Consider the following 20,165-nt stretch of genomic DNA (forward strand, 5'->3'; position numbering starts at 1 on the left):
TTGCGCAGTCTCAGCGTAAGCGAAGCGTAACAGACTTAAGACTTTGATGCCATCGAATTTTCAGCTCGTAATAGATTTATGTCCGCTAAATTTTGAGCCTTCTGCACGCTTTCGCTCCTACGTTATTAAAGCACGAGAAGGACCTAACGAGCGCTTAAGTGATTTCGCATTAGACCGATACTCACTGATGACAATTATTTTGTGAAACTGTACATAACACCCCACATCACCACCAACCAATTACAGCGGCTCGCGACGCCGGAACACTGATGATCGTGAGCACCATCGGGACCACGTCTATGGAAGATGTGCAGAAAGCTGCCCCGGACGGACGCCGGTGGTTCCAGCTTTACGTGTACAGGGACCGTGACGTCACACGCGGGCTAGTCCGGCGCGCTGAGCAGGCCGGATACTCCGCGCTGGTACTCACCGTGGACACGCCTTACTTTGGTCAGCGGGTCGCGGACGTCAAGAACAACTTTGAATTGCCGCCTGGTCTCAAGTGAGTCACTACTCTCCTGTTCTTCCTCATATACTACTGCAGCCTTTGAAGTTCAGCAATGAAGCATAAACTGTGGCAAAATCAGTATGAGTAGAAGAGTGACGTCAGATAGAGTGCGGTTCATTTTGTTTGCTTGTAACATTTAGTGTCGTTAAGCGACCTAATGGCACTATTTTTCTGTCCTCGCTCATGAATAAAGCTTTTGAGGAGTGAGAGTTTAGGAGAAAAAGTACGAACGTATGCAGTTTAGCAAGAAAAATTGAAGCGAGGTAGGACGAAGTTGGTTCTACTCGGTTCTGATTTTCCTTATGAATGATATCAGATAAAAATTGTCCTGGTTTCTAGGCGCATCCACCTCCTACTGGTGATTAGATGGGGGATGAGATGTAGAGAGTCTGGATCAAGACCCCTCTTGGTGTGAGTTTTGTTACAAACGATTAAGAAACAGACAAAGGCGAGAAGTCTTGTGGCCGAGGGTATAGTTTCTAAAATTATGATTACATACCCTTAGGACTGGTTTAACCGACGAAACAAATTTTCGCGTCACTTATCATTGTTTGTCTTGTTGGTAAGGAAACTATCGTGAAAAAGAAAACAACATAGTGTTCTCTGCAAGGAGTTAACAATATTTGATGTTCTATCAGATATGTCAGGCATGCGATGTCCACTGGTCTCGTCGGTAGTGCGGTCGGCAGCTCAGCCCTGTTTCACTCACAATGTCCGACAAGAAGCTTTGAACCCACAAGTAGGCTGAATTTTACGCCGATTGGAGGAAGCTCAATATTGAAACTATCGTTATCAGTTGCATTTATCTGCGTCCATTTGAAAATGTTGCTGCAGGAGGCAGTTCGAAATGATGTCCTCTACTCTGCAAGTTCTTAATTTCTTTGTATCGACTGCCGATTTTAGAGACTGACCACTGTGCTGGCGAGTTTTGTTCAATTAAACGAGTTGGGACACCAGTGCTCGGAGCTCTGGATTTATTTCTTGATTGCTGTTCTCGGCCCCTTAAGAGCGACAGAAGTGGAAGAAATATGCACAAGTGTGCGCCAAATACTTTGTTCCGGCCTTCCGTGCATTGAACAGAGAGCAGGGAACTTTTATTTGCTTTCTCTGATATGTTGTGGATATTCTAGCGAGGCTGCTTAAGAAAAGATAGGTATTCAAGTGTGATTACTGACTACCATGCCAGTCCGACTAGCCGAAGGCCACTTACGCATTGCGAAAAGTGTTTCTTACATCGGAACACAGGTCGTGGCCATCTCTGCCGATGTGCATCTGTCAATATTGACGTCCACTTTATCTCCATGACTCTAGTACAGGACATTGCATCTGATGAAGAAGCGAACATCTCTAACTTGTAAACACGTCTAAACGCGTTTAGGAGAGAGCGCTGAGCTCTAAAAATGCTACTGTTTTTAACCCTCCGTGTTCTCTCAGAACTGCGTTAGTTCTTCAGCGTAAGTCCTTGCTTGAATTTGAAGGGGAAAATGCCGAAGCTCTATTTACTGCAGCATTATGCAGCTTGGAGTAATATGAGAAAAAACGAGAATGAGAATTTTTGCTAGCACTTTTATATATTAACACAATATGGTTGGTTGGTTTATGGGGTTTAACGTCCCAAAGCGACTAAGGCTATGAGAGACGCCGTAGTGGAGGGCTCCGGAAATTTCGACCACCTGGGGTTCTTTAACGTGCACTGACATCGCACAGTACACGGGCCTCGAATTTCTCCTCCAAAGAAATTCAGCCGCCGCGGCCGGGATCGAACCCGCGTCTTTCGGGACAGCAGCCGAGCACCATAGCCACTGAGCCACCGCGGCGGCATTAACACAATATGTTTCTATATAAACATATTAGTTTTCTATAGACCAACCTATGAAAACTCATCCCATTAACTCGTCGTTGGCGCCTAGGCGGCTTTACTTGACGAATACTTAGACCAACGGCTCATAGCATGAAGAAGAAGAAGGCTGAAGTTCTCGTACGCATTTTAGGTTACATGGGAAGTTGCAGTTCTACAGTCTCGGCTATAATAACAGGGAGCGCGCTTAGGCGATCAAAATCCTCTCACACATTACCTGCCGAAAATTACGTTTGGTTTGCTTTTATGGGCTCTAACGTCCCGAAGCGACTCAGGCTATGAGGGACGCCGTAGTGGAGGGCTACGATAATTTCGACCAGCTGGGGTTCTTTACTGACAGCGCACAGTACACAGGCCCTCTAGAATTTTGCTTGCACCGAAATGCGACCGATGCGTCCGGCATCAAACCCGAGTCTAAAATTGGGAGGTACTCAGTACATTTGCTAGCAAATCCCGCTTATGGACTGCCGTACAACATAAGAAAGCTTCTTACTCGTTCTGCAGACAGAGGGATAAAAGATTTCACTTGAAGCGTGCGCCTTATTTATTTGGCGACACATGTACGTCCAATGGGATCAAAATGGTGTATTGATTTTTGGCAATATTTCTTCGCCTGCAGTACCGCGCACAGTGGAAACAAGATCTTGGACGAGGCGAATTCTAGGTATAGATTACAATATATTAGTAAACCGAAGCCCCCTAGAACCGAGGCAACATTGCGAAATTCTGCCGCCCTCCCTGCGTTCTCCTGCTTAGTTGGGTATGTGGTATACATATTGTCACGTTGTAGTGACGGCAGTCCAGGGGTCAGGAAGACACCAGAAATACTTGCAAACGAAGCTCTTTATTTGGTCTGACTTGCGCCCGCAAAAGAACTGACTCACTCGGTGGCGGCGTAAGCAACAAGCGTGCTCGTCAATCGTCGAACTACGAATGCCCGCCGCTCGCGGCATCGCTCAATTTAAAGCCGGCAAAGAAACTTCCAGATAGCAGGACAAGATCATCTACAGTAATCTGGAAAAACCTAGATGCAGCCTCCTTTCATGGCTGCGATCAATCGAGATTAGACTGGTCGCTTCTCGCGTCACGAACAAAAATGATAACAGCCCTTTCCTGCAGCCTTGAGCGTGAACGAACAAACACTACAATGATACGTGGCATTACCCCCCTTCCAAAGAAGCATCGTCTCGATGCTTTAAAATGAAAATAAACACGGAAAATGAAACTTCGAGTCCTTTAGCGTTCATAATATGGCTTCAGTCGTACGACATGTACGACTTCCGGGTGTGGGCGGCGTCGCTGAGATGCTGTCGTGGCGTCGGGGATGACTTCATAGTCGAGGTCACCGATGCGACGGAGAACCCTGTACGGGCCAAAGTAGCGTCGCAGCAACTTTTCGCTCAATCCACGGCGGCGAACTGGCGTCCATATCCAAACCCGATCACCTGGCTTGTAATGCATGTCTCGTCGGCGCAGATTGTAGCGTCGGGCGTCGGTGTGCTGCTGGTCTTGAATGCGAAGCCGCGCTAGTCTTTGGGCTTCCTCGGCGCGATGAAGGTAGGCGGCGACGTCGAGGTTGTCTTCGTCGGAAACGTGCGGGAGCATTGCGTCGAGTATTGTCGTGGGCTTCCTGCCGTATACCAGATGGAATGGGGTAAACCTGCTTGTCTCCTGGACGGCAGTATTATAAGCGAAGATCACGTAGGGCAGAATGGAGTCCACGTCTTGTGTTCGGCGTCGATGTACATGGAGAGCATGTCTGCGATGGTCTTGTTCAGACGCTCTGTGAGTCCGTTGGTTTGTGGATGATACGCAGTGGTCCTCCGATGGCTTGTCTGGCTGTAGTTTAAAATGGCTTGCGTCAGCTCCGCTGTAAACGCCGTTCCTCTGTCTGTGATGAGCACTTCCGGGGCGCCGTGTCGCAGGAGAATTTGTTCGACAAAAAATTTTGCGACTTCTGTTGCGGTACCACTAGGCAACGCTTTTGCTTCGGCGTAGCGGGTCATGTAGTCGGTGGCCACGATGATCCACTTGTTTCCTGATGAAGAGGTCGGAAAGAGGCCGAGGAGGTCCATCCCTATTTGCTGAAAGGGCTTAGTTGGCGGTGGTGTGGGGTTCAGGAGTCCGGCTGGTCTAGTCGGAGGCGTTTTGCGTCGCTGACACTCACGGCACGTTTTCACGTAATGGGAAACGTCGGTAGCTAGCCGTGGCCAATAGTACTTCTCCTGGATGCGGTGCAACGTGCGAGCAATCCCGAGATGTCCTGCAGTCGGCTCATCATGACATGCCTGCATAATTTCTTGCCTGAGATTTTTGGGCACGACAAGAAGATGCACTGTCCTGTTCGGCGCGAAGTTCTTCTTCAGGAGGACATTGTGAAGGACGAAGGACGACAGTTGCCGCTTGAACCCGCGGGGAGGCGATGCGGTCTTGCCTTTCAGATAATCAACTAGGCTTTGCAAGTCAGGATCCGAGTGCTGCTGCTGCGCGAAACTGCTGGCGCTTATCGGTCCTAAGAAAGCGTCGTCGTATTCCTCTTCGGGTGCTGCGTCGACAGGAGCTCGTGACAAGCAGTCTGCATCGGAATGCTTGCGGCCAGATTTGTAGACTACAGTTATGTCGAATTCCTGAAGACGCAGGCTCCAACGAGCAAGGCGGCCGGAGGGATCTTTCAAACTGGCCAGCCAGCACAGAGCATGGTGATCGCTCACAACCTTGAATGGTCGTCCGTATAGGTAGGGGCGAAATTTGGACTCGGCAAATAATGGCGAGACATTCTTTCTCTGTCGTCGAATAGTTGGCTTCGGCTCTCGACAGTGAACGGCTAGCGTACGCGATAACTTTCTCCTGTCTGCCATTTTTCTGAACGAGGACCGCTCCTAAGCCCACCCCGCTTGCATCGGTATGAACTTCGGTTTCGGCGTTTTCATCAAAGTGCCCGAGCACAGGAGGGGACTGTAAGCGGCGCTTCAGCTCGTTGAAAGCTTCCTCTTGTGGCGTTTATTATTTAAAAGGCACGTTAGCCTTGGTAAGTTGAGTCAAAGTTTCAGCGATGCGCGAAACGTTTTTGACGAATCGTCAGTAATAAGCGCACAGTCCAAGGAATCTGCGTATAGCCTTCTTGTCATTAGGCCGTGGAAACTCTGCGATCGCAGCCGTCTTCTGGGGGTCTGGGCGAACTCCATCCTTGCTTACGACGTGACCAAGGAACAGCAGCTCCTCGTAGGCGAAGTGGCACTTCTCTGGTTTCAGTGTCAGGCCTGAAGACTTGATCGTTTCCAGCACTACCTTCTGAGGTGGTCTCCAAAGCTTGAGGAGAAGACAACAACGTCATCTCAGTAGACTAGGCAAATCTGCCACTTCAAGCCTGCGAGCACCGTATCCATTACTCGCTGGAACGTCGCTGGGGCAGAGCAGAGGCCGAATGGCATCACCTTGAACTCGAAGAGTCCGTCTGGCGTGATGAACGCAGTCTTCTCGCGATCTCTTTCGTCGACTTCAATTTGCCAGTAGCCGCTCTTCAGGTCCATCGATGAGAAGTACTTAGCGTTGCACAGTCGATGCGGGGGAGGGGGTAGACATCCTTCTTCGTAATGTTGTTCAGGCGGCGGTAATCGACGCAAAAGCGAAGGGTGCCGTCTTTCTTTTTCACTAGGACGACCGGTGCTGCCCAGGGGCTCCTCGATGGCTGTATGACGTCGTCACGAAGCATTTCCTCAACTTGCTTGCGGATAGCTTGGCGTTCTAGCGGCGATACGCGGTAGGGGCTCTCTCGGAGTGGTCGTGCGTGTTCGTCTGTGACAATGCGGTGCTTGGCAATTCGGGTTCGTCGCACATTCGATGCTGATGAGAAGCAATCAGTGTACCTTTGAAAAAGACTGCGTATTTGGTCTTGTCTGTTCCGTGGTAATGCCGGGTTGATGTCGAACGTGGGTTGATGGCCTTGGTCAGATGGTTCTGCGGGTTGGTCGGGTAGGGAAAATACGTCTCTGATGTCTGCCAGCTCGTCGAGGAAAGCGATCGTCGTACCTTTGTTTAGATGCCGGTATTCTTCCGTGAAGTTGGTTAGCAACACCTGGGCTTGGCCATTTCGGATTTCGGCGACTCCCCTCGCGACGCCCGGCATTTTCGATGTCTCCAGTACCTATGCCGACGAGAACACTTGATCGGGGCGGCACGCTCAATGCTTCATCGAGGACGTTTAAGGCAACGTGATGAGTCGCGCCCGTCGCAACAGGTATGGCTTTTTCCGTGGAAAGCTTGATCGACTTAGATCGAAGGTCGATGATCGCCCGATGTTCGTTCAGGAAGTCCATTCCCAAAATCACGTCTCTCGAGCATTGCTTTAGGATCAGGAAGGTTGTCGCATAGGTTCTCCCATTTACAGTAACTCTCGCGGTGCAGCGTCCTGACGGCGTAATCAGGTTGCCACCTGCGGTGCGGATCAGCGGGCCATCCCAGGTTGTTGTTACCTTCCTGAGTCGGACAGCGAGTGGGCCACTCATGACAGAGTAGTCAGCTCCCGTGTCCACCAAGGCAGTAACCGCGTGACCGTCGACCGTAACTTCAAGGTCACTTGTTCGCGTTCTCGTATTCTACGTTGTCTTCAGTGTCCGATCTCGGCTTCGTCGAGTAGTGAGGCTGCGGTGGGCGTACTGCGACGTTACTTCACTGGGAAGCGGTAAAAGCTTCAAGTCTGGCCGCGTCGTCGTTGTCGTCGTCGGTGTCGTCGTCGTCGGTGTCGTCGTCGTCGGTGTCGTCGACGTAGTTGAGGCATGGTCTTGAGTACTCGTCGATGGAGGATCTTTGTCATTGCGCTTAGAAGCAACCTCACGTCCAGAGGCTACTTTATTTAGTTTAACCTTCGGGGGCTGGGGGAGCGTCCACGCACGGCGTAACCTCGGCTAGGAGATACAAAGCGCGGGGACGATGGCGACGAGGAACGTGATAGGCGGCTCGGCGATGAGCATTCTTCCCGACGTAAAAACTCCTCGATTTCGGCTGGTCGCTGGCCGGGTCGGGGTCGTGGAGCGTCGTTAGAGAACCCTCGGATGCCCAGTCTTCTGTATGGGCAGTGCCGGAGGACGTGACCGGCTTCGCCACAGTGGAAGCATAGTGGGCGGCGCTGGTCGGGAGTTCTCCACTCGTCGCATTTCCTCGGCTGCGCGCGTCGCTCGTAGGACGGGCGGGTAGGGGCGAGTGGGCGGCGGTCCAACGCAGCTGGCTGAGGGCGATAGGGGCTTGGGTCCCGTCGTCGAGGTGCAGGACGGCGCACAGCTGCGGCGTAAGTCATGGCTGGGGGCTGCAGAGGCTGCGTGGGTGTCGCCGTCGCACCCAAGGCCTGTAGAACCTCGTCCCGGATGACGTCAGTGAGTGATGAAAGTTGCGGCTGCGTTCCCCGTTGGCAGCAATCGTCGGAGCTCCTCTCGCACAACTTCACGTATAACCTCCCGCAGGTTATCGTTGTTAGCGGTATCCATGCAGCTTGCTGACAAAAAGCGCTGCTGGCGGTCATACTGGCGGGCTCGGGCGTCAAGAGTTTTCTCCATTGTGGATGCCTCTTCTACGAATTCCGCGACGGTTTTCGGTGGGTTGCGAACGAGGCCGGCAAATAGTTGCTCTTTAACTCCTCGCATAAGCAACTTCACTTTCTCTTCTTCCTTCATGCTCGCGTCGGTACACCGGAAGAGACGCTTCATTTCCTCAGTGTACACAGCAACGGTCTCGTTTGGGTGTTGTATGCGAGACTGTAGCAGCTGCTGGGCTCTCTCCTTTCGCACGACGTTCGTGAAGGTCTTTAGAAGCTGCTCCTTGAAGGTTTCCCAGTTCGTTAGGTTAGCTTCCTCATTCTCAAACCAGACTTTTGCTGGTCCCTCCAAGGCGAAGAAGACGTACCTAAGTTTCGTGGCATCGTCCCAGTTGTTGAAGATAGCCACATGGTCGAACTGCTCTAGCCATTCTTCGGGGTCGGCGCCAGGCGAAGCGTCGAAGGTTGGTGGCACCCGGGGCTGGTGAAGAATGATTGGAGTCGTCGTCTGGGGCAAGCTCATGGTAGACGTTGCGGCTGGCTTCCGCTTGCGGGTAGGGTCCGGCAGATTCCCGAACTCTGGTGCGTCCCCTTGCACGCGTCGGCTAGTGCGGTGGACTGGACTCAGGTCTTGCGGTTGATGACTCAGAGGGCTGGCGTCACGGCTTGTAGGGGGTGTCCGGTACATGGAAGGCTACCCAGCACCTCCACCAGATGTCACGTTGTAGTGACGGCAGTCCAGCGGTCAGGAAGACACCAGAAATACTTGCAAACGAAGCTCTTTATTTGGGCTGACTTGCGCCCGCAAAAGAACTGACTCACTCGGTGGCGGCGTAGAAAGAGAAGTTTATTTTTTTCTGTTTTAACATAGAAAATACAAAAGAAAACAGATGAACTTAATTCTCTGATCAGTCAAGCACATGCGCAGTGACGCAGCACTGAGCACGTCAGTAATGCAGTAAAAATGCCGATACTCGACCGCCGCGCAGGACGATAAAGTATGTCGACCATTTGCGCAAGAACTCAGCCTCGCTCATTGACAGAGCGTCCATGCATGCTTTTTCAAAGAGGCGCGTGCGCAGGCGCTGCAACATTGGGAACATTGTTCTTTGCGGACGCCCATTTAAGGATGCCACTCCACGCTGCCGCCACAAAACGAACATGCCGACACACAAGAGCATATTTTGAAACACTTCGGGAGAACTAGTGCGCGCTTCCAGGCGGGTTAAAAACATGCGTGACACTAATGTCCAAAAGGCGGCGTAAGCAACAAGCGTGCTCGTCAATCGTCGAACTACGAATGCCCGCCGCTCGCGGCATCGCTCAATTTAAAGCCGGCAAAGAAACTTCCAGATAGCAGGACAAGATCATCTACAGTAATCTGGAAAAACGTAGATGCAGCCTTTCATGGCTGCGATCAATCGAGATTAGACTGGTCGCTTCTCGCGTCACGAACAAAAATGATAACCGCCCTTTCCTGCAGCCTTGAGCGTGAACGAACAAACACTACAATGATACGTGGCAATATGGAACCTCTAGAATTATGAATGAGACCTAACACAGCGGTGGCTCACTATAGCATTTATACTTAAGATTAATGCCCCGACGGAGGTACCACTTACTCTTTCTAGAATTTCTTTGGAGGAGAAATTCTAGAGACCCGTGTACTGTGCGATGTCAGTGCACGTTAAAGAACCCCAGGTGGTTGAAATTTCCGGAGCCCTCCACTACGGCGTCTCTCATAGCCTTAGTCGCTTTGGGACGTTAAACCCCACAAAACCAAAACCAAACCAACTTACTCTTTCTGCACGCAAATCTGCTCGAAATCATGATTTACATAGGATGGCGAACTTCACTGAAGCCGACTTCCAAAATGTGACTGCCGCCAAAGGAGGTTCCGGCTTGGCGGAGTATGCGTCCACACTTTTCGACCCGTCTCTTACTTGGAAAGACCTGGACTGGCTGCGAAGCATCACCCACCTGCCAGTTATAGTCAAGGGAGTTCTAAGAGGTGAGTAGGCTCGAATTTCTCTGATAACGTAACAGTCTTGATACAAAGTTTGTCTGCTACCAAAGCTCTCTGAAATGCATTCGCGTGAAAAATACCAATTTTTTATCTGGGCTAGGGTAGAGCTAGAAGTATTGATGCATCGCTTCCTTTTACTCTACTGGTAGGCTTATTTCGGAAAAGCAAACAGCTCCGCGGTAAGTATGTTGAAGAAATCCTATAGACAACCAAATAGGCTTGCATGGAAGGTGAATCCGCGACTGGCTACTCTCTTAACTTCAGCTATCTTGTATTCTCCGGCGTAGAGCAATAGATTTATTGTCAAATCAACCACCATTCTAAATTGTGAACAGCTTTGACACTGAGGCTTTTTCCCCTGCAACCAGCGATAATTTAACACTAAAAAACAAGCAAAACAAAGTGTGATGTCTTGGACATATTGACATGAAGGGAAATGGTGAGTAGCACACCCAACATTCTTTCACTGTGCAGTGCTCTGGATAAGAAAGAAGTGAACGATACGTAGATGTGCCTTTGTCTGATCCTTGCCCGTGTGTTCTGATATTTACAGTGCTGTTTTCATTGAATAATTTTGAAAATTTCAGCCAGCACTGCTCAATATTCCTTGTACTATTGCCAGATATATTTAAGGCACGCTGTAATTTAAGCGATGTGCTTGAAGGTACGCGATAAACGAGTAAAACAGGATTCTTACAATGCAAAAAGGATACACATTCAAATAAAAAATTGAATAATCTTACCTAGTTTTTAGGTAATATAGGAGGTATTCACGTGACGTGACGGGCGCGGTTTTTTTGTCCTGCGTGTAGCTTCAGCAGTGCCGGCCGGAGCGGGAGGCCATAATCCCATACACACGCCCGCAGCCTTCCGCAGAGGTTCTCAGACAAGAAAATGGGCGGCCCCATGTTACGTCAGTGAATACTGTCTACATTAAAAGCCGACAGCTGATGCTAGATGTCTGTAATATATGTACGTCATCGCCTAGCACGAACACATGATTTATTTAACATGCAAGCTGTAATAGCCCCCCTGATATGAAGAGGAACTTATGCACTCGACATTGCCTCATTGTTTTTGAAAGATTTAGCTGCAGTGAAATGCAAATTTAGCTCAATAGTCGTCGTATCACGGTGGAGCGGAGCAAACAGGGACTGGACGAAGTAATTTGCTGAATGTCTAAGGGCTGACAAACTTTCATTCGAAAAGAGGAACTTCCAAGAACAAGCTTGAAAATTTTGCTCCGCAGTCGAAGGAAAGGCTGAAAAGGGACGCTGCATCCTCAGCCAAGGGTTGCTCAGGGAAACGAAATCGCCGGGTCTATGTATGTAGCACAAATGTTGTCAAGACGATTCTGTTGTCATAAGTAACGTATGGAATTCGCAAATAGTATATGTCCTTGTAAACATTGGAATTGCTTAAATACAGCACCCACTTCAGACTTATCGCCTATGGCCAGATATGTCCTCGGCCCTGAGACTTAGCTTGCTGTGATATGACTCACGAATACATCCTAACTAGAGAATTCGGCATAGGGTTTGATCCATGCGTGCAAACCTGTGTGTCAGCGACCTGCAGGAGACATTCGGAGTGAAGTGGAATTTTTTCTAACACATGCAAGATGTCTTGCTCATAGTGAACATCGCTTTTTTCTTTGGTTATAATTCCACATCCCTCCTTTGTTTCGCGCTCTTGAGGTTTGCTTGTTTGTAAGAAATTTTGTTGCATAAAATATGACACACTCGTTCCGCATTTTCTCCGCCTTCGAAGAGGGCAAGCCTTCGAGGAGAAGGCAGGACTATCGATACTCGTTTTGTTATCAACGAACTCAACATTTATTAGTAGCCGGGAACTATAGATCAGAATGAAGCCTGGCCGCTATGAATCTGGGTGCCTGTGTGATACGGGCACATCAGGATTATTTAAGCTGAGATAAACACCGAGGTACTGTGGCTCGCGATTCGCCAACGATGCGGAATTGGTGATTTCGCTAACATGTTTAATTAAAATGCAAGCTTAGCATCGTTTGCGCCTTGTTGATCATGGAGGTGCCAGTCTTGGCGAACAAACAATAAATGATAGTTGGATCATTATGTGCAAACTGACGATATCGCAGCATCAGAACGGTGGGACTAAAGAGTGTGCAATGCTCTTTTTTTTCCCAGCTGACGATGCTATCGAAGCTCTTGACCACGGTGCTGCCGCTATACTGGTCTCCAACCACGGCGCTCGACAGATCGACGGAGAACCGTCAACGGTGGGTGTCTTCACTGGGCCACTATGAGGCAGCCGATTCGGACACTCTGAAATTATGCTGTTTGGCAGCTTTATACCTACATAAAAATTTCAGGTGCCAAAGATGATGTGGAAATAATAGGATCGCATGCTCTTCAGGATGTTTCAAAGAGAACTACTGCGCGCTAGTGAGCATTGCCTCAGGGCGCCACAAACGCACAGGTGTCGGAAGAAAGTTTTTGGAACATGGACATCACAAAAAAGCATACCTCTTGGCTTGTAAGGAAGGAGTGATAAATTGAAGGATGAGCCGTGTGGGCCGCTTTTCATGTCCTGTCTAGTATGTGCGCAGTTATTTCAAAAGAGCCGTGTTCTTCCCCGCGTCCCGAAAACCTTCTTTTACGAATCGTTGCGTTGCCAATTAAGGAGTGCTGCTACACTACGACAATCGCCCCAGCTAGTTGATTAAGATCCATAATGTCAAGTATTCGCTGAACAAAAATCAAATAGAGTAAATGAGGAACGAAGAAGGTAAGGCTGGCAAAACTCTTTTTATAGGATTTGATACGGCGTGCAGCGTTTACATGCATAAATTCGTGACGTAGAATGACATACAAAACCTATATCGACGTCGTGCATCGAGAGTGACAGCGTGCTGATACAGCTGACATCCGCTTTTCTGTGGAAAACGGCCTGCGTAATTTCCCGCCCAAGCCTGCCCTCACTATCACCCATAAACGATTTGCTATAAAGGTGTGCCAAGTTGAACAACAGAAAGCCGGTTTCCAACTCGCGCGCAGCGCAATATCCCTGAATCCTCTGTTTGTGCCGAATAAACAAATGCGGTTAGAGAAAGGAGTCGATAGCCTTCCTTTTTGCCCCCATTGCGACTGAAGACTCACTGGCACAGCTGTCAGAAGTAGTCACATTTAGACATGATGATGATGAAAAAAGTTTATTTAGAGAGGTTGACAAAACGAACAGGGATGGTTTCTTGCTCACTTATGGTAGAATTCACGCTTTAGGTACAGTGCTGAGACAGCCTTTCTTTTTTTTTTTGCAGACAGCAACCAGTTCAGTCATTTATATTTAAACTGTTATAGCCGATTCATCCCGAGCGTTTCAAGAGTGTATCATTGAGCGCTAACTATTCATTCGAATCCTCAAACGCTGGAAGGAGAAAGGAATGCTGCCAGAAGCGTGAAGCGTACAGTCGTTATTTTCTTAGATGTTTGAAAAATGACGCCACCATAACTGCCATTCAGCAAGAGCTGTTGCGCAACTAAAATGCTGTGAGGTCGGAAGTCACGATCATCTCTAGCAGTGCTGACGTTATGGAGCCACAGACGAGCCCACGTAGAGGAATTTCAAGCAAATTGACTGTCACAGATGATTCATAAAGAAGACGAAACTCAAATAGCCAACTTAAAACCGCCGTTCCTGTAAATCTCCGTTCAGCTGTTCCCCTGTTCAGCAGCAAAGAAGGAAGCGTGAGGGGTGTGTATTTCGATCGCCGCGTGCTCACGCAGATCGAGTGCCTTCCGGAGGTGGTGCGCGCCGTTGCCGGACGCTGCGAGGTGTACCTGGACGGAGGAGTACGCTGTGGCACCGACGTGGTCAAGGCGCTGTGCCTCGGAGCCCGGGCCGTGTTCGTCGGCAGGCCCACCCTTTGGGGCCTAGCATACAAGGTACGTGGACATACAGATCACGCAGCATTCAGTGTGCGCTGGCACAAATTCGATGCAGCTGTGAAGAAGAAGATGGACCCCTTCGCTGGACGCCGATAAAGAAGAAGCGGTTGTGGGATTGCCATCGCGCAGATCGTGTTGGTCTTGGTCGCCCCGCTCCAACGCCGACCTCGACGCCGTCCCCGAAGTCCTTCTTCTACATTTGGTGGAGGTGCTGCCTGGTCTCCTTGCCTCACGTATGCCAAGACGAGCTCGTATGGCTGAAGACGGACACCCCCCAGCCGCCCCGATGACCCAGCCGGTTGTCTGCTCTGGCTCCTTGCGCCAGCGCGACCCTGCGCTCTTTAGCGGCACCGACGACACAGACTGCGACGACTGGCTCGCGTCATACGAGCGAGTGAGTTCCTACAATAAGTGGGATGACGTCACTAAGTTAACAAATGTCATCTTTTATTTGACCGGAGTTGCCAACTTGTGGTATCGAAACCACGAAGCCGATATCACGACGTGGGATACATTCAAGGCTAACCTTACCACCGTGTTTGGTCGTCCTGCTGTACGCAAGCTCCGCGCCGAACAACGCCTGCACGATCGATCACAGCGGTTCGGCGAAACATTCACAAGTTACATTGAAGATGTGGTCCATCTCTGCAGTCGCGTCAACGCACAGATGTCCGAAAAAGACAAGATCAAGCACATCCTGAAGGGCATCGAACATGACGCCTTTCAAATGTTAACGTCCCGGGATTTGACTACTGTTGCCCAAGTTGTCAACCTTTGCCAGAGCTACGATGAGTTGCGCAAGCAGCGCCTCATCACTCCACCACCTTCCGGGCCTGTGGAACCACTTTCTGGTCTCTCCTCTACATCTGGGAGCTCCACGCTGCTGCAGCAGCTCAAAGACTTCATCCGGGAGGAAGTTGCTCGCCAGATATCTTTACTTCCGACGAACTGCGAGCTGTCCCAAAATTTGGCGCCCCTTCAAAAGGTCATTGCCGACCGCGTGGCAGAGGCCCTTCCCTCTGTCGCTCCACCAGCTCCCATGCCTCCGCACGCACCAGCCGTTGAGCCCCTCGCATACGCCGACGTCCCTGCCGCTTCACCAATGACGCCCGCTCCTGTCGCACCGCTGACGTACGCTGCCGTCGCTGCCCGACCACGGCCAGCTAGCTACCCTTTGGTCTACGCTACGCCTCCAGGACCTGTACAGGAATTCCTTCCGGCGCCACAGCCTTTTATTCCACCTCCTCCGCAGCGCCGCAATCCATGGCGAACAAGTGACAACCGTCCCATCTGTTATTCCTGTGGGTTTGCTGGCCATGTTTCTCGGTACTGCAGAAATCGCACTCACGACGATTTTGTACCGCGCCGAATGTCCGCTTCCTGGCAGCCGCCCCGAAATCAGTACGCAGCCGCCGATCCGTCTGCAAGTTCCGTCGCGAATGACCGTGGCTCCTTTTCTCCTCGCCGCTCAACCTCGCCGCGTCGCCGCTCCCTATCTCCGCTGCGACGGCGTCCCAATCTTGCGCAAGAGGAAAACTGATTGCCGCAGTTCCTGAGGCGAGAACTGCGCAACGAGCGAACTGTCAAAGGCCTCACGTATCTCCCGCGAATCTGCTTGAAGTTTCTGTTGAAGGCGTTATAGTACTGGCTCTGGTCGATACCGGCGCTGCTGTTTCTGCCATGGCTGCAAGTCTTTGCCGTTCATTGCGCAAAGTAACGACACCTATTCCAGGATTCTCACTTTGCACGGCAAGTGCCCAGCCTGTCAACCCTATAGCGGTGTGCACAGCTTCGAGTCGTCATTCAGGAAGTTGTGTACGCTATAGAGTTCGTCGTTTTGCCTTCCTGCTCTCATGATCTTATCTTGGGCTGGGATTTTCTGTCGCGCAATAATGCGGTGATCAACTGTGCTCGTGCCGAACTGGAGTTTTTTGCGCTTGACGTACCGTTGCCGAACGTTCCTCCTCCGAAAGTCGTCGTTGCCGAAGATATTGACCTCCCTGCGTGCTCTTTCGTCCTTGTGCCCACCGCTTGTGCTTTTCCCCGCAGTACCGATGTCCTTTTCACACCCTCGCCCATCTTTGTAAACCGCAAAAGTCTTCCCCTGCCTTATGCCGTACTTTCTATATCAGCTGGCCTCACCGCGCTCTGGATTTCTAATCCGTTCTCCTTTCCCGTCTCCCTGCGTCGTGGCGAATGCCTCGGCACCGTACAGCTCATTGATTCCATTCTCACCGCTGACGCAACCACCGCTTCGCAGCCTGGTGACTTGGCTGCACTCACACCACCTGTTCTTGCACCGGACCAGTCGTCTCCTGACGTTTTCCTCCGCTCGATCGACGCCGATCTTCCTGGCCCTCAACGCACTGAACTTCTCGCACTTCTTCATCAATTCCGTTCTTCATTCGACTTTCACCAGCCTGCTTTGAGCCGCACATCAACTGTCGCCCACCACATTGACACCGCTTCTCATGATCCTCTGCGTCAGCGCCCCTATCGTGTCTCTGCCACCGAGCGCCGAGTTATTGAAGCCCAAGTTGACACTATGCTTCAGAATGGCGTGATCGAGCCTTCTAACAGTCCGTGGGCCTCTCCTGTAGTCCTCGTGAAGAAGAAAGACGGTTCTATTCGCTTCTGCGTTGACTACCGTCGCCTAAATAAAATCACGCGGAAAGATGTGTACCCTCTACCGCGTATAGATGATGCACTGGACTGTTTACAAGGCGCTGAACTCTTTTCTTCGCTCGATTTACGCTCCGGTTACTGGCAGGTACCCATGGCTGCGGAAGATCGCCCTAAAACCGCATTCGTCACCCCCGATGGCCTCTTTGAATTTACCGTCATGCCTTTCGGTCTGTGTAATGCTCCTGCTACATTCGAGCGTATGATGGACACTATTCTGCGTGGCCTGAAGTGGAAGACGTGCCTGTGTTACCTTGACGACATCGTGGTGTTCTCGCCGGACTTTGCGACCCACCTCTCTCGCCTGAAGCAGGTCTTGACATGTCTTGCGAATGCCGGTCTGCAGCTCAACTTGAAGAAGTGTCGTTTCGCTGCTCGTGCGCTGACTATTTTAGGCCACGTTGTGTCCAAGGAGGGTATCCGCCCTGATCCCGCCAAACTTCGAGCTGTGACTGCCTTCCCGAAACCTACTACCATTAAGCAACTCAGAAGCTTCTTGGGCTTGTGCTCATACTTTCGGCGTTTTATACGGAACTTTGCATCCATTGTCGCCCCGCTGACTCTGCTCCTTGGCCACAACTCAGACTTTTCCCTGTGGTCACCAGCATGCGACGCCGCCTACAATACCTTGCGCCGCCTCCTCACAGCTCCGCCCATCCTGCGCCATTTTGACCCCCAGGCGCCCACCGAAGTGCCCACAGACGCCAGTGGTGTCGGCCTCGGCGCTGTGCTTGCTCAGCGCCCCTCTGGATTCGGCGAATACGTGGTCGCTTATGCCAGCCGTACTCTCACGAAAGCCGAAACTAACTACTCAGTAACGGAAAAGGAGTGCTTGGCCGTTGTCTGGGCACTCACTAAGTTTCGACCTTACCTTTACGGCCGTCCTTTTGATGTAGTCACTGACCATCATGCCCTCTGCTGGCTTTCATCGCTCAAAGATCCCTCCGGCCGGTTGGCACGATGGGCTCTTCGTCTCCAGCAATATAATATTCGTGTCGTTTACCGATCTGGTCGCAAGCATACAGACGCCGACGCTTTGTCTCGCTCGCCGCTTCCAGTCGACCTTGCCAGCCTCTCTGCCTTGGACCCCTTGCCGTTCACGCTCGACGTCAGTGACATGCCCGCCGAACAACGAAAGGACCCATGGATAGCCTCTCTTATTGACTACCTCTCCAACCGTTCGCAAGTTCCCCCTTCACGCGCCGTTTGCCGCCAAGCTTCCCACTACGAGATTCGGGATCACCTCCTTTACCGGCGCAACTACAATTCAACTGGACGGAAATGGCTCCTCGTGATCCCGCGCCATCTACGGACCGAAGTATGTACAGCTTTCCACGCCGATCCGCAGTGCGGTCACGCCGGAGTTTTCAAGACGTACACTCGAATCCGTCTTCGCTACTATTGGCGCGGTATGTACAACTCGGTTCTTCGGTACGTCCGATCGTGCCTGGCTTGCCAACGCCGCAAACTTGCCTCTCACCGTTCGGCTGGTGAGTTACAGCCTCTCTCATGTCCGCTTAGACCCTTCGACCGCATTGGCATTGACTTCTACGGCCCTCTTCCGTACACAGCTGCCGGCAATCGCTGGGTGATTGTCGCGGTCGACCATCTGACGAGATATGCCGAAACCGCTGCGCTCCCATCTGCCACAGCCCGTGATGTGGCCGGATTCTTATTGACGCACTTCATTCTCCGTCACGGTGCTCCTCGCGAATTGCTCAGCGACAGAGGCCGTGCTTTCTTATCTGACGTCGTTCAAGCCCTGCTCGCTCAGTGCACAGTCATTCACCGCACTTGCACCGCCTACCATCCGCAAACAAATGGTCTTACTGAACGATTTAATCGCACCCTCGGTGACATGTTCGCGAAGTACGTTGGATCCGATCACACCGACTGGGACATTGTGCTGCCGTATATCACCTATGCATACAACACTGCTACGCAATCCAGCACGGGTTTCTCTCCGTTCTTTTTGCTTTACGGTCGGCATCCATCTGCTCCCCTTGATACAGTGCTCCCCTACAAACCTGATGCCTCTGAATGTACCACCGTTACCGAAGCTGCACGGCACGCCGAAGAATGCCGCCAGATTGCCCGATCGTTCACGACCGACTCTCAATGGCGCCAAAAACATCATGACACCACTCAGAAGAATGCACTACACTTCGAGCCCGGCTCGCTCGTGTGGCTATGGGTTCCATCCAGCAGTCCCGGCCTCTCAACAAAACTGCTCTCCAAGTACCATGGGCCCTACCGTGTCGTCGAGCGCACTTCGCCAGTCAATTACATTGTTGAGCCTCTTACACCACCTTCTGATCTTCGGCGCCGTGGCCGTGAAACTGTACATGTGCAGCGCCTTAAGCCGTTCTACGACCCCATCGTATCTTCGTCCCCTTAAGTCGCCAGGATGGCTCCTTTTTCTCTGGGGGGCATTGTGAAGAAGAAGATGGACCCCTTCGCTGGACGCCGATAAAGAAGAAGCGGTTGTGGGATTGCCATCGCGCAGATCGTGTTGGTCTTGGTCGCCCCGCTCCAACGCCGACCTCGACGCCGTCCCCGAAGTCCTTCTTCTACACAGCTGACTGAAGGTTCACAGCACTCTTGACAAGAGCAGGGAGCTTCGACGGAGTCTCGCATGAGAACCACCGAATGTGATGCTGCGGTTCAAGGAACAGCACTTAAACTTGACACCATGACCTCCACGGATGCTAGAAAAGGTCCACTGCTAGGCTTAGGAGCAAACACTGAGGGGTGTAGACTTGTGACAAGGGCTACGCGTCGGAGACGGCAAAATAATCGTAGCGAGCGTCCCGACACCAATTTCGACTAGCTAGCAGTGGTGACGAGATGGCGAGACGAGAATGCGAAAGGATGCCTTACTTGCAACCAATATCTAGGCTTAGGTACTTTGTATGATTATAAACACGGGAAATTATTTTCATTCTCGTTGCACTTAGCATTAGCCAAATACGGTTGTGCTGTTAATTTCACTTTTTAGTCCCGATTCAAACGAAACTGTGGATATTGTAATACGCTGAGATTGTGGTGGGCAGCTTTCTGATCGTATCCAGGCTATGAACAGCGAGAACCACAAAGCAATAATGCATTCGGCCTGCTAACGTTAGTAGTGACGGAACAAGAGCTGCCACTTAAGATATCAGATTTTCTCTTTCATGGAAGTTAATGAAAGGCATGGATGATTTTTTTCTAGTCGAATACAGAAATGCGACAAAAAGTTTTAAATAACACTTCGAGACATTGGGCTTCCTGAATTTCTATTCGTTCTATATTTTAGAACTGCGAAGGTCGGTGATATTGTTATATGCTCAATACGATATGCACAATCGAACACTTTTTTAACCACTCCTGATAGGGCCCAGAAACGCCCTGCAGTGAGTGGCCGGGACAATGTAATTAGCGCGAAAAAAAAACACAACGGACACTGAAAAGCTACCGACGATGCACAAATTATACATCAACTGAAATTTATTGCACATGTAACGAAAAGAATCACAATTCGCACTAGCGCATACTAGAGAAACTCGCCTGTTGAAATTTTCCCTTCTCCTCAGAATTATCAGCAATGCCGAAAACATGAAAAATCACAAGACGCTAAGGGTCTACTTCTTCCTAGGTTA

At 50.8% G+C, this 20,165-nt stretch overlaps 2 protein-coding genes across 2 annotated transcripts in view; both read left to right on the plus strand.

Annotated features, from left to right (window-relative positions):
- The window catches only part of LOC149362341 (2-Hydroxyacid oxidase 1-like), a 37,313-nt gene that overhangs the window by 13,836 nt on the left and 3,312 nt on the right, over nucleotides 1–20,165 (plus strand). The window contains exons 3-6 of the mRNA XM_089572991.1: nucleotides 247–502; nucleotides 9,735–9,904; nucleotides 12,085–12,176; nucleotides 13,684–13,842. Coding sequence (XP_089429117.1) covers nucleotides 247–502; nucleotides 9,735–9,904; nucleotides 12,085–12,176; nucleotides 13,684–13,842 — 677 coding nt within the window. The remainder of the gene's footprint in view (nucleotides 1–246; nucleotides 503–9,734; nucleotides 9,905–12,084; nucleotides 12,177–13,683; nucleotides 13,843–20,165) is intronic.
- Nucleotides 13,967–15,686, plus strand: LOC149362342 (uncharacterized). The gene has a single exon (XM_089572990.1). The coding sequence runs from the start codon at nucleotides 14,081–14,083 to the stop codon at nucleotides 15,383–15,385; it is 1,305 nt and encodes a 434-aa protein (XP_089429116.1). The 5' UTR covers nucleotides 13,967–14,080; the 3' UTR covers nucleotides 15,386–15,686.

This window comes from Amblyomma mixtum, chromosome 2, assembly GCF_055824585.1.
Source record: "Amblyomma mixtum isolate Tamu chromosome 2, ASM5582458v1, whole genome shotgun sequence".
NCBI classification, from domain to species: domain Eukaryota; kingdom Metazoa; phylum Arthropoda; class Arachnida; order Ixodida; family Ixodidae; genus Amblyomma; species Amblyomma mixtum.